Genomic DNA, 13,021 nt, shown 5'->3' with positions numbered 1-13,021 from the left:
TTCCGACCCTTTAAAAAAAAGCCCCCACTCGCTGACTGCTGCCAGGCAAGGGGGTGATCCCTGATGTCCCCCACTGCCCCATGCTGTGTGGGGGGCTCTGCCACAAGCCCCCCCATCCCTACCCGCTCTCCCAGCCCCCACCATGGCTGCCCTGCCTGCCCCAGCTCTGGCCCTTTAAGAAAAAAACACACCTCAAAAAAACCCCGAACTCATTGGCTCGAATCACTGTTCCCTGAATTGGCCGAATCCAAATCTGAAGCAAATACTAGCCACTTCATACAGGCCTATTGGCTGGGTATGTGTGGTAAGTCACTTCTGCACTGCGCTTGCTCTGTGGATGGTGCTCTTTAGTGTGCAGAGGTGTCCTTCTGGTTTACTCTCACGTGTGTTAAGGACACAAGAAATATTTAATTCTGTTGCTTTGCTTTTCCTTTCCTGTAGCTCGTGACTTTCAGAAGTGGGAATATGTTCCATTGGGTCCATTTTTAAGCAAGAGCTTTGGCACAACTATATCTCCCTGGGTCGTTACTATGGAAGCTCTCATGCCATTTGTGTTGCCAAATCCTATCCAGGTTAGTAACAAACAGACATTGTTGATGGAAACAATTTGGAGGAAGAGTGGTAGGAAACAGGATAGAAATCACTAGGCCCTGACAGTAGAAACGCTTGGTTGTACTGGATTGTCAAGTGTCGCTCTGCTGACTTAAAAGTTTTATCCTGCCTCCAGGAAGTGGGCACTGGGAAAAAATCTTGGCCCCTTTGCATTCAATGGTAAAGTGCCCAGTGGTTTCAGTGGGACCAAGATTTCAGACCTGCTGCATATATAGCTGCATTGCTTTGCAAACCATCTGTAGACTTGATTAAAGCAAGAAAAGCATTTCTCAGGCCCCCTCTACACATTACATGTGTTATGCAATTAAGTAGTTAATTGTGCAACTGATTTACATCGGCTACATGTCCAAAGTAACTATCACACCATGAAAGGTCCATTCCACGATAAAGTGAGAACTGAAAAATGTGTAATAACTTTATCACTAGTTTCTATCCAGCTTTAATTTGCATGTGTAGCAAGGTATGCCTCTGACTGGGAGCATGCCAGCTGACAGGGCTCCCAGCCAAGGGGTGCACTATGTGCTTCATGGCTGGGAGTCCCACAGTTGGCAGGACTCCCAGCAGCAGCAGCATCCCATGTGTTGCTGTGGCTGAGAGTCCTGTCAGCTGCAGGATTTGCAGCTGCAGCAGTTTGGGGAACGTTCAGCTAAAGGTGGGACAGGGTATAATGTTACATCCCATAATTACTCCTCCTGCCATACACGTGTGGCATGGCAGGAGGCATGATTTTGTGGATCACATATTGCCTATCATGCCTGTACCTAAACATCTAGAGGGGCCCTCAGTGTGTGCTATCTTCTCTTTAGAGTATGGTGACACTGTATGTATATGCAGTAAAGGGTCGAGATGATGGCCTGAAGCCAAAATGTTCTGATTAAGATTAAGACTTGGCCAGATGTCTCGATTATGTAGCTATTTATTTAAAATGCAATAAGATAGTAAAACAGTGATGAGATCTTCAAAGCCACTGTTTTCAGTGGGTGTGAACTAAACAGCTTGGGTCTGAAATGCAAGTCCTTTGCAAGTTTTGGGTGAATACAGTATGTCAGGGCAAAGACGCAGGAAAACTGTGAGTTTTAGGATTAATAGCTATTTTAAGTATAGGGTTTTGAGGCCAAAGATGCAAGGCAGTGTATTTAAATAAATACTATGTAAATGACTTAAATGTGCATGTGAAGCAGTTACTTAGATATTACTGACCATGACAAGGCCAATGGGAAAATAAATGTGCCTTGAGGAAGGGGAGCAGAGCTGTGTGATTAGATTTGTTTCCAAATATCCCAGGGAATATGCTGGCATTTTCTTTCCATTTGGCCTTTAGACAGTAATGTACATTGTATTCTTCCAGGATCCCAAGCCACTACCTTACCTCTGTGATGAAGAGCCCTATACATTTGACATAAATCTCTTTGTTGCCATTAAAGGTACAGTAATGCTAGATGACTGAGGGAGCTTTGCCAAGGTAAGGGATATTGAATCCACCACATATTTCAGACAATTGTCCTGTCAGCTCCAGGATCCTGCATTCCTTACTGCCTAATATCATGTCAAAGGAAGACAAAACATTTCTTATGTCCTCCATCAGCAGCACAGTGCTGTTCTGAGCAGGGAACCAGTCCCACCCTAATGCCTTCAGGTGATCAGTTTACAACCTGAAGGATGAGCACGGATTATTTTTGTGTTGTTAGCATCTAGAAGGCCATCAGGCTCAGGGTGTTGTGCAAACTGCACCAAAATAGCCCCAGCACGAAAGACTTTGCAACCCACTGAATATAGGGGATAGTTAATAATAGAAAAAAATGGTGGGAGGGAGGACAAGGGAAACAGTAATAGAAATCAGAGTTTGCTACGCAGTAAAATGTATCAGGAAATGTTGAAGTTCTCCCTGTTTCCTGCAGTGTGAAATGTAATGGATTTTGTGACTTTTTTTTAGAAAATATTCAAATTCTGAAGGTTTGTTTTATTTTTGGCCAGTCAGGGCAATGAGAAGAGTAAATGTGTGTGAGTGTTCATATTTTCCATTCTGTAGCATTTCAACCCCTTCCCCACCCTTTCCCCAACTTTGGTAAAGGTGAAATGACCAGGTTAGTTTAATTTTTTTTAAAGACCCATAATTTTTCCAGAATTAAGGAAGCTTTGAGAAATTGTGGAGTGCCCCAAAGAAGGGGTGCATAATCCCTCTATGTTTAGATGGAAGAGGTCTGGTCCTTCCCTTTCTACAGCTTCACAGCACCTCTGTAAGGTAGGCGAGCAGTACAGCCCAGGAAACCATGGCCAACATCACAGGATGAAGTACATACAGCCTCAGGCATAGATACAGCCTCAGTGTTTGCTTTCCATTGAGGCTGAATGTATAAAGGGAGCTCTGTCTATCCATAAAATGAAAATCAAGCCAACTTCTTCACCTGGTGCAAAGAAGTCTCTTCTTTCATTGATTGCTTTTTTCCCCCCATAGGAGAAGGAATGAGCAAGCCAAGTACTATATGCAAATCAAACTTTAAGGTAAAGTTTTGGTTTAGTTGCATCTGTTTGACCAATGTTGGCAACTCGGGCCCTGGCTTCAGAGGCAATATGCTTGAGTTTAACTAGCTGCAGATTTGGCCTGCTGGGGTTAGGGAAAGCTGATGATTTCTTTCCTCATTGGCATACACGTGGCACTGCATGAACACAGGTTGGGAGGAAGAGCAGGTGTGTCTCTCAGCCTGGCACTGCTTTGTACTGCTCAGACATACCCTCAGAAACACCTGGGTGCTTCTGATCTGAACAGAGGGCAACTCTTCTTGCAACTAGGGTTTAGCACACAAGGAAGTGCTCTGTGTACCATACCAGATCTGCTGGAGTTGGTGAGAGGGAGAGACCAAGCAGGGAGTACGACACCCCCTGGGATGAAAACACCCCATTTGCAGCGTTTAGGAGTCTACATCCAGAATTGCTGCTTTGACACTGAGGTGATTGCATTGTGCATCTCGTTCCCCATCTGATAGCAGAATAACAGATATTCTTCTAGAGGCCAAGGGATGATACCATAAAATGAAATGCTTACACTCTAGCTGCAGGGATTCTCAATGCATTTTAGGTCCATTCTGGTTTTAATTAATGGAGCGTAGGCCAATATATTTAAACAGTTGTTCAGAAAACAAAAACTGTTGAGATATTCTTTGTAGGCAGTGCTTTAACCTTTCTTAAGGATTAAGCCTAATATTTCTAAGTCTCACCAATGTGCATAGGGCATAGGAGGGAAGAGAGCAGGGGAAGAAGTGAACCCCCAATATTAGTAAAGGCAGCCTCAGGGACACAGTAACACATGTCAAATGTCATGAATGCAGAGTTATAATTGCTGTTCCTTGGCTTTTCAGGAGTAAATTATATGCATGCAGGCTACATATTTGGAAACCAATGAATGAGCCCCAAGATCAATTTTAAGTAATTGCAAACATTACACTGAGGTGGCTGGAAGCTCTTGATTAGATAAGGATGTTTTTCTTGGGGGCTAATCAGTAGCAGTATGATCCAGAGAGATTGGAATGAATTCTGTATAGGATAATCATGTCTGAAACACATTTGTCCTTCACAACTTGAGCCTTCATTATCCTCTTTTCCAGCACATGTACTGGACCATGAAACAGCAGCTGGCTCATCACAGCCGCAATGGATGCAACCTTAAACCTGGAGACCTCCTGGCATCTGGGACAATCAGTGGTCCTGTAAGCATTTAAGTAGTGATCATCATTAATAACTAATCAGTCAGGAACCAGAAACTGGTCAGGCATGGTGAGGGACCTCCATTCACTTTCTGTTTGTTCTACTGTGGATGCCTTTGCAATTCTTCCTCAATCTGTTTCAACCAATTTTACTTCTTTAAACCTGTCTCAATTCATAAAACACAATCCCAATAGGAACACTGTTGTGGTTGTTATATCCCAAGTATCCACACAGTCTTTCTGACTGTACCAACCCAGTTACTACCCTCATTGTAAAACAAATCAAATCAAACTGGGGTCTACAGATGAAATCTGAGGCATAAGATTGGAATGGATCTCTTATTCTGTAGAGTCCAGTCCCCTCCAATGTTGATGGTCCATATTACCAAGGATTCCCTGAAGTCACCACTTCATCCCTCGCACACAGCTACTGCTATATAAGAACTAAATATTATTGTTATTGGACGTATAAACACTTCCAAGGTCTCTTAACTCTGCAGGAGGCCAGTTTATAATTCATTATTTCCATTTAAAGTACACTGGTGTTACACAGGACTTAGAAAAGTGCAAAAAACATTTTTCTCCAAAATATTTGCTGGGGATTCACTGACTGCTCTCCTTTTTAGCCAATGACTGGACATTCTTCAGTTGCTGGATAGAGCTGTGAGGTGGTCTTTCCTTCGACTGAAATGGAATAAGGCTAATTTAGGAGTCTGCCTCTTATCCATTTGTCAATAAGAGACAATCCATTGACTTGAATATCTGGCACAAGTGAATTGTCATCAGGTTAGCTCCATTAATGAGCCAATGGAACAAAACCCATTATATACCATCCTGCTGGTGCTTTTAAACAAATAGTCCTTCTCTCCACTGAATCAGTCTACAGATTAACATTAAAATCTTCGAAGCATTTAGAAACTCAGAGCATTCACCTGCATAGTGAAATATGAATGCAATCTGACATGCACTAATGTTAAAATACTAAAGATACAGAAAGAGGGACCCAGATCTCTCTTCATTCTTCCTTACGTGGGGCCCAGTTTTTTAAAAGCCTACTGCTAAAACTAGAGGCATTGACAGAAGGGTGCTCTAAACCAGGGATGTCATGCATCCAGCTCACAGAGCTGTCATCTGGCCCCTGGGGCTCCTGAAGGAGTTGGGATGTAAGCAGCAGTGGCAGCCAACACAGCAGTGTCCATTAACATCAGGATTGCTTGCCCTGCAGTTGAAATCCTGAGTATGAGATATTTTGGTTGGGGACTCGTTACAGCTGTGCTGTTGCTCGCTCTGCTGTCAAAATCCTGGGTAGAGATCCCCGCTGGGTGCTTGTTTCAGTGGCACTGGAGCGCCCAATAGCGATTTAAATTTCTGTGGCTGCCAGGGCCTACACAGTAACTCAGGCAGCTGTTGGGGTTAACATCACTACAGCTCACCCTGCCACCAGAGATGGGTCTGGATCTGGCCCCTGAGACCAAATGAATTTGATGCCCCTACTCTAAGCCACTGTGGCCTCCAGCAAGTTAAAAACATATAAAAAGATGCATGAAAGCTAGCTCCTCAGTGAACTGCATCAATGGCCATTCCTGGCGTGGTTCTATCATATAGAATTGGAAAACATATCGGCATGCCTGTTCCCCATAACAGGGCGTAACAGTACTATACATATGCTCTCTAGCTTGACAGGTCTGGTTATTAACTTCTGTTTTAAAGGATCCAGAGAGCTTTGGCTCCATGTTGGAGCTGTCGTGGAACGGAACAAAAGAAATTGACCTTGGCAATGGGCAGTCTCGTAAGTTTCTGCAGGACGGAGATGAAGTCGTCATGACAGGTAACAATGAAATGACTCAGTCTGTATGCTTGGTACCATGTAGACTGGCCTAGTGGCATATAGTCATATTGCACGTGCAGTCGTATTGTATATGCAGTATGTCTATTAAGAGTCAAGCTGCCCCGAGTACCAACCAGGACTGCCTCTTTTCGGGGAGTTGAAGGCAGGCAGACACACTATTGTATATGCTCTATGAATGCGTTTTTGTTATCCCTTCCCTTGGTCCAGTGAGAAAAAGGTTAATTTTCTCACTGTGCCTGTGGACCAAATAGTGAGAAGGCTGTGTGCATTATTTTGTTGTTGAGGGCTAGAATTTCTTGGGACTAGTGAAAGACACTGCACTGTTATAGCTCTTGATTTAGGCTGCCCATTGAGTAAAGCTAGAACAAATCACAAGCAATTATTTTGCAAATAGTCATAGGAAAAGAGGGCTGGAAGGGATCTCATAAGGTCATCTAGTCCAGTCTCCTGCTCAAGGGCCATCCAGGCCAAGTGTCTGTCCAACTTACTCTTGAAAATATCCAGGAATGGAGATTCCACTATTTCTCTATGTACCATATTCCAATCCTTGTCTAAAAATAGACCGAAAGTTCTTCCCAAGAATACTAAGAAGTTTTCAGAGTTTTTGGAGGTAGCCGTGTTGGTCTAAGGACATAGGCAGGGAAGGTTTTTTGGGTAGATGTGATATCTTTTATTAAACCAGTACAATTATTTATTAGACCAAAATATTTTGGGTGACTGCACCCAAAAGCTTGCTAAGCATGTCTTTCCAACTACTCAGTTGGTCTAATAAAATATCATATCTACCCAAAGATGTGATATCTACCCAAAGAACCTTGCCTGCAAGAAGTTTTCAGAATATTTGACCAGCTCTTGCCTGGAAGGTGTGTGCAGGGGCAGAGGCCTCCCTTCTCCCAACCCAAGTAGCAGATTCTTGCAGCCAGGTGTCTATCTTACAGCTTCACACAGCACCTGTCAATGGGGTGCCCAAGTCCTTGGGCTTCCCCAAGATCCAAGATCACTTTTGAGGACATGTGTATATCACACACAAATGTGCTCTGTGTGTGCATGTCTGTGAGTAGTTTGCAACACACACAAATAGATTGTGGATCAGGAGTTTATTTTCATATGTTTTTTATTTAACTGAGTATAATATAGTATTTGTTACTCTTTTTGTATTATCCCTTATCCATAGAGATAAGTGCTCATGTTATTCTTTTAGGCAGTATAAAAGCTGTTATAGGAAGTAAAGGAACTATCTCTTCCATCAGTGACACCGGGACTGGAATGTTCAAAGGTGCCTTAGGGATTTAGGTGTCTCTGTATGGATTTAGGTGTTTTGTTTTATATATGTGTGCATGTGTGTGTGCATGCACGCACGTGTGTGTGTGTACACATACACATACAGAGTTGTATATATAAATCATATATCATATCATATCATGTATCATAGTATCTGAGGCTCGCTTCATCAGATGCTGTGAAAGCCTGTTCTGCTACGTCTTCACTGCTGTTCTTATTCATGCTTAGTAGATTATGCTTCAATCCCACCTTTAATTTGCTGTGTAGATGTGTCCTACCCCAAGAAGTCTGGAATCTCACTCTTGGTGTTTAGGGTTGGAAAATTTGTGATAACATTAATAGGGGAAATGCTACTTCCAACACAGAGAAAAGACTAGGGCATTTTAGCCAGTTGCAACTCTGCAGTTGTGGTATAAGCACAAGAAAACAAAATCTGCTAAAGCAACAGCCCAGCAGAGCAAGGCTGGAGTCTGAAGGGATGCAAACATCTTGGAGAGAGTGCTGAAATAAATGAGGTGACAAAACAGTGCACACAGCAGTGCATGCACATCAAACCAGCCCATTAGTCCCTTTGAAGGCATCAGCAAGATTAACAACTCTGACATCACAAGGGCTGGCTCTGTAATAGATCCCCTGAACCAAGAACAGGGAACTGGAAATATGTTACTGAAACTGATGACAGCTGAAATAAATGAGCTGAGATATCCAGAGGGGTAATGGTGACAGCTTGATTGACAAAAAGGCAATGAGGATTTACATACAGCGATGGACAAGAAGCTTAGCCATATATTCACTAGTTTATAGGCTGGTTTTATAAGTAGCAAAGCAAATCTGTGGCTACAGAGCAGCTGTGGAATAAACTGGGACATTGGGGAGATTTCTTTGCACATGGATTGGTGTAGTTAGGTCAAGTTAATGGTCCCATTAGTGTAAATGAAGTGCAAATCCTGTAGCAGTCACATTTCACAACTGCCTCTTGATTTTGAAATCACTCTTGTGGCTGCTCTACTGCTACACTCTGCCAAGTGTTAATAGGCAGACTTCCTTTAGTTCAACTTTCTGCAGGCCAAAGCTGAGCCAGGAGGCCAGGCTGGTAATTCCCCACTCTGGCCATTGTCGTCTGCTAGGCAAAGCTGGAGCAAAGAGGAGCAGCCTTCCATTTCTTCCATCTCAGTATATAGCTGATATAAACCAGTCATGAGTAAATGAGCATTATTCTTTATTGGCATAGATTCAATTACCTTTGGGCTAGTCAGCCGGATCAAAGAATTACAATTTGAGTGCTTGAGCATTCAATCAGTGGCTTGATTTTCAGAACTGGAGTACCTCATCTTCAGTATCTTGTTTCATCTTCAGTTTCTTTAAGTGCTCATTGTAGGTGGTACTTCTCTTGCAGGGATCCTAAGACTTTCTGCACTGGGGTTTATGAAATGCTTTGGTCTGTGGATGGAAGTTTTTGTAGAACTATTGGGTTTTAATGAAACATGATAATAGTTCACTGAGAATGGAGGTGGGCATTATTTGTTCCTCCTAATGTTGTGCTGGGTGAAAAGAGTTTAAAAAATTGGACATTTTTTATGAAAAAGCTGTTTTGTGTCAAAATTTTAATTGAAAAACTGAGAAACCTTTGCCCTTTGGGAATTGTTTTTTAAAGAAAACAACCCCCAAATGGCAAACAGTATCAATTAAAATATTTTCATCATAAATTTTCAAAGAAAATAAAAGAATTTCCCAGACAGCTCTGCAAACCTGTTTGACGGTGCCACAGTGTGCCACTGTAGGGTCTTTTGTGTGACCCTCTGCAAAAATGGTATTCATGACCAAGCCTCATAACACTATTTTAATGTAGCTTTTAACCCCATTTTACCCCCTGGAAAACTGAAGCAAAGGAGGGAAGATTCTTTGTGAAAGGTCACATAATACATCTGTGGGTAATTTGTGAACCAAATCTACAAATTCTGGATAACAGCACCCTGCTCTAGCAGCTGGGCTGTAGGGCCAGATTCTGCTGGTCTTGATTATATTGATGAATTCCAACTTACTCTGCTAGTGGCACCATCGACTGATCATGGACTAAAAAACAACTCTTCCTAAGAACGGCTATCTGGATGTGACCCAGACTACCCTTTTCTGCTTAATAAGAACTTACCTCTTTAGATCATAGTATCATAGTGCTTAGGGTCGGAAGGGACCTAAACAGATCATTAGGTCCAACCCCCTGCCCCGGGTAGGAACGGGTGCTGGGAATCATATCTGTCCAGCCTCCTCTTGAAGACCCCCAAGGTAGGAGAAAGTACCACCTCACCTGGGAGCCCATTCCAGAGCCTGGCAGCCCTAACTGTAAGTAATGTCTCCTGATGTCCAGCCTGAACCTGCTCTCTAACAATTTGTCGCCATTATTCCTAGTAACCCCGGGTGGTGCCCGGGGGAACAGAGCCTCCCCCAATTCCTGCTGGTCCCCCCTGGTGAGTTTGTAAATGGACACCAGATCCCCTCTCAGCCTTCTCTTGTGGAGGCTGAATAAGTTCAGGGCCTTTAGCCTCTCAGGCCCTTTAGCCTTGAAAAGTGGTGCTCAATCTTCAGCTTGCAAGGCTGGGTCATCCAGTCTGCGGAGCTCCCTACAGCTCCAAAATTTTGGTGGTGGGGAAGCAGTGGCAGTGGATAAATCTTGCTCATGGGGCCTGGCCAGTGCACAGGGTCACTCTGCAGCTGGATTTGGTACATGGGGACAGGCCAGCACGCTGAGTCGCACCCACAGACTGACCCCATGTGCTGACCTCCTACTGAATCTGGCTTGTGGACTGATCCGGGCTATGGGCTGGCCCACACTACTCCTCTGGCTGCAGGCTCTTAACTCACAGATTGTACATCAGCAGTGCCTATAAGTAAGGACCTACCACAATCATGGCAGAAGTGCATTGTGCAGTGTCTCCTTTAATTTTGCTCATTCCACCCCACCCCTGATTGGCAGAGGGGCCCTGGTGGCCCTACCATTTGCTGCTGATTGGCTGGGAGGCAAAAACTGTGGTTTTAAATTTGTCACAGGTTTTGCCTCCCACTGCAGATTAGCAAATCGGCCCCAGCGGCCTCGCCACTTGCTGCTGATTGGCCGGAAGGCAAAAACCATGGCACATTTAAAACCATGTTTTTTGCCTCCCTGCCAATCAGTGGCAAGTGGATCCCTCTGCCAATCAGGGGCGGAGGGGGTGCACAATGAAACGAACAAGATTAAAGGGGCTGCTGTATAGCTTGCTTCTGCGGCAATTTTGGTAGGTCCCTACCTATAACACAATGAAATGAAAAAGTAAAAGGATAACATTGTTGATGAACAAGTGTGCATGCAGGGAAGTTAATGATCTAGCCCTGCATGGTTTAAAATGTGCATGATTCTGCAGTGATCATAGAGCAAGACCTACCACCCAGTTGTAAGACCCAGCTGACCGTGCATGTGAAAGGAAAGAGGGAACAATTCATGATTGGACTCCTGAAATAACATCCATTCAGTGCCTGTTTAGTGACTTCTTGGAGAACCAAAGCATTAAGCACACTCAAGATTTGAATGCAGCACTATTATTACATCCTGTCCCAAGGCAGGACCAGGCAGGGTCTTACCAAGCGCCCAACCAATAATGTATTGCTTCCTCCTGTTGTTTTAATTTTCCACCTCCCCCTTTTCTCCTGGAGCTGTTGTAGAGAGGTCTAGCCCACAGAGAGAAAACCTGAGAGGAATCTGTTGTTCCTAAGAAGCGCTGCCCAGGGCAGCCAGCATGGCAAGGTTTGATTTGCTGAGCTGCACTGCAGCCCATTTCAAAAGATGTGTATAGTTCCTTGACTCTTTCCTTGGGGCTTGTAGTTCTGGCTGGCTGCTAAGAGCACAGAGCCTGTTATTTAACTATGCAACACTTTAGGACTGCACTAAATTATATTTGTCAGCAAAGATAACAAAATGGTACTAAAATAATCAGCCAGCAGTGAAAAGAAAATAGGCAATGAAGCCTGATAAAGACTAATATAAACTCTTCAAGGCAGCTTGGCTGAGTAAGATGTTGTGTATTAGCAATGTGGAAACAGGCTGGAATTTGGATGTTATTCATATTTAGGTTTCCTGTTGTAGGGATGGTAGGTAGTGGAAGCACCCAGACCAGTTAGAGAGACAAAGGAGAGGACTAATTTATGCTCAGGGTGCATCTATACTGTAATCAGAGGTGAAGGCAGTGTGTGTAGTTTAATGAAGTAGCTCAGCATCAGTGAAGCCCCAACAGCATGGACTTCAGGGTGGGCTAGCTGCTCCAGGATTATGGAATCAGTACTCTCAGACTTTTCCCTCCCCCTATCCCCTGGCCATCAGGCTGCAGTTCATATCTGGAGGAGGAGATATGCATGCTCAGCTGGCCCAGAAGAGAACTGGGTTTACTTTCCCCTTGCAATGCTGTAGCACTGAAAGAAGCAGCCAGGGTGAACATTTGTGGCCCAAACAAAACAGCTCCTCGGGAAGTTCAGCAAAGGTAACACTGCATTTTCCAACCCTCAGTTAGCTTTCTTTTTTCATGTTACCCAGACCTGCCCTGCTAGTTGAAAGTCAAATTGGTTTCTAGCCCCCAGAGTAAATGTTTTAACAGCGAGTGCTCAGCAGGCCCTGCTGGATTATTGTGCTCAGTATTCTGCAGGGAGCACCTCATTTAACTTCACTGACAGTCAATACAATAAAATAGTTTTTCCTGATCAGAAACTTGGCCTGCTGCAAAATTCAGAGGCAGCATGTTCTTTCTAAGCAAGTTTCTCAGAAATTTGGCTAGTAATTGGTCAGTGTAACGTTTATCTCATTAATTCTTTCTATTTGCATCTCATTCCAGTCCGACTAAGCTAGGCCAGCTGTCTCCCTTTTAATGCCCCAGCTTGCACTGTGTTTTAGCCTTGATCATTTGACTATGCTAAGTTTTTCACTGTTTGGTCCTCAGGTGGTACATCTACACATGCTATTGGCATGGAGCATATTGCGCCAGAGTTTATTGCTCCTGGGCGCACAGCTTGAATGTGTGCACGGGCCCGCAGTATGTTGAGCCAGGTCCGAACAGCCCCAGCTGGCAGGGGGTCAGCCTGCCAGCCCGGGGCTGCTCCAGCCTGGCTCACTGTGCTGCGCAGGGGCTGGCTGGGGCATGAGGATACTCCAGTGCAGGGCTAACCAGCAGGCTGCCCTCATACTGAAGCACCCTTGTGCCTTAGTCAGGCCCATCAGCATTTACACATATGTTGCTGTGCACTAAAGAACACCACCATAGGATAGTACTTGTGTTTACAAGTACTAACATACAGAGGAATTAATTAGTTTACAGTGGCCTAATAGAGCCACACATGTAGATGCTGAGGCTTTATGGTGCAGCTACTTAGTTAGCTCTGAAGTAAACATCTCATGAAGATGCACCCAGGGAGAGGCAAATGTTTCCCTATCCCCATCCGTCCCTGTACAATATGAGTTCTTGCAAGCATTGATTCTGCTACATCAGGGGAGAGTGGATCATTTTCATAGTTTCATAGTTGGTAGGGTCGGAAGGGACCTTAGCAGATCATCAAGTCCGAC

At 44.1% G+C, this 13,021-nt stretch overlaps 1 protein-coding gene across 2 annotated transcripts in view; it reads left to right on the top strand.

Moving 5' to 3' along the window:
* The window catches only part of FAH (fumarylacetoacetate hydrolase), a 36,034-nt gene that overhangs the window by 16,797 nt on the left and 6,216 nt on the right, over positions 1-13,021 (top strand). Inside the window, exons 9-13 of one of the 2 annotated variants that reach the window (XM_025215246.1) lie at positions 442-572; positions 1,961-2,036; positions 3,403-3,560; positions 4,215-4,316; positions 6,024-6,141. In XM_025215246.1, coding sequence (XP_025071031.1) covers positions 442-572; positions 1,961-2,036; positions 3,403-3,560; positions 4,215-4,316; positions 6,024-6,141 — 585 coding nt within the window. Of the gene's footprint in view, positions 1-441; positions 573-1,960; positions 2,037-3,067; positions 3,115-3,402; positions 3,561-4,214; positions 4,317-6,023; positions 6,142-13,021 lie in introns of both variants that reach the window. The other variant, XM_006033446.3, reaches the window with a different exon arrangement.

This window comes from Alligator sinensis, unplaced genomic scaffold, assembly GCF_000455745.1.
Source record: "Alligator sinensis unplaced genomic scaffold, ASM45574v1 scaffold1318_3, whole genome shotgun sequence".
NCBI lineage: Eukaryota > Metazoa > Chordata > Crocodylia > Alligatoridae > Alligator > Alligator sinensis.
This window is presented reverse-complemented; position numbering and strand designations above follow the sequence as displayed.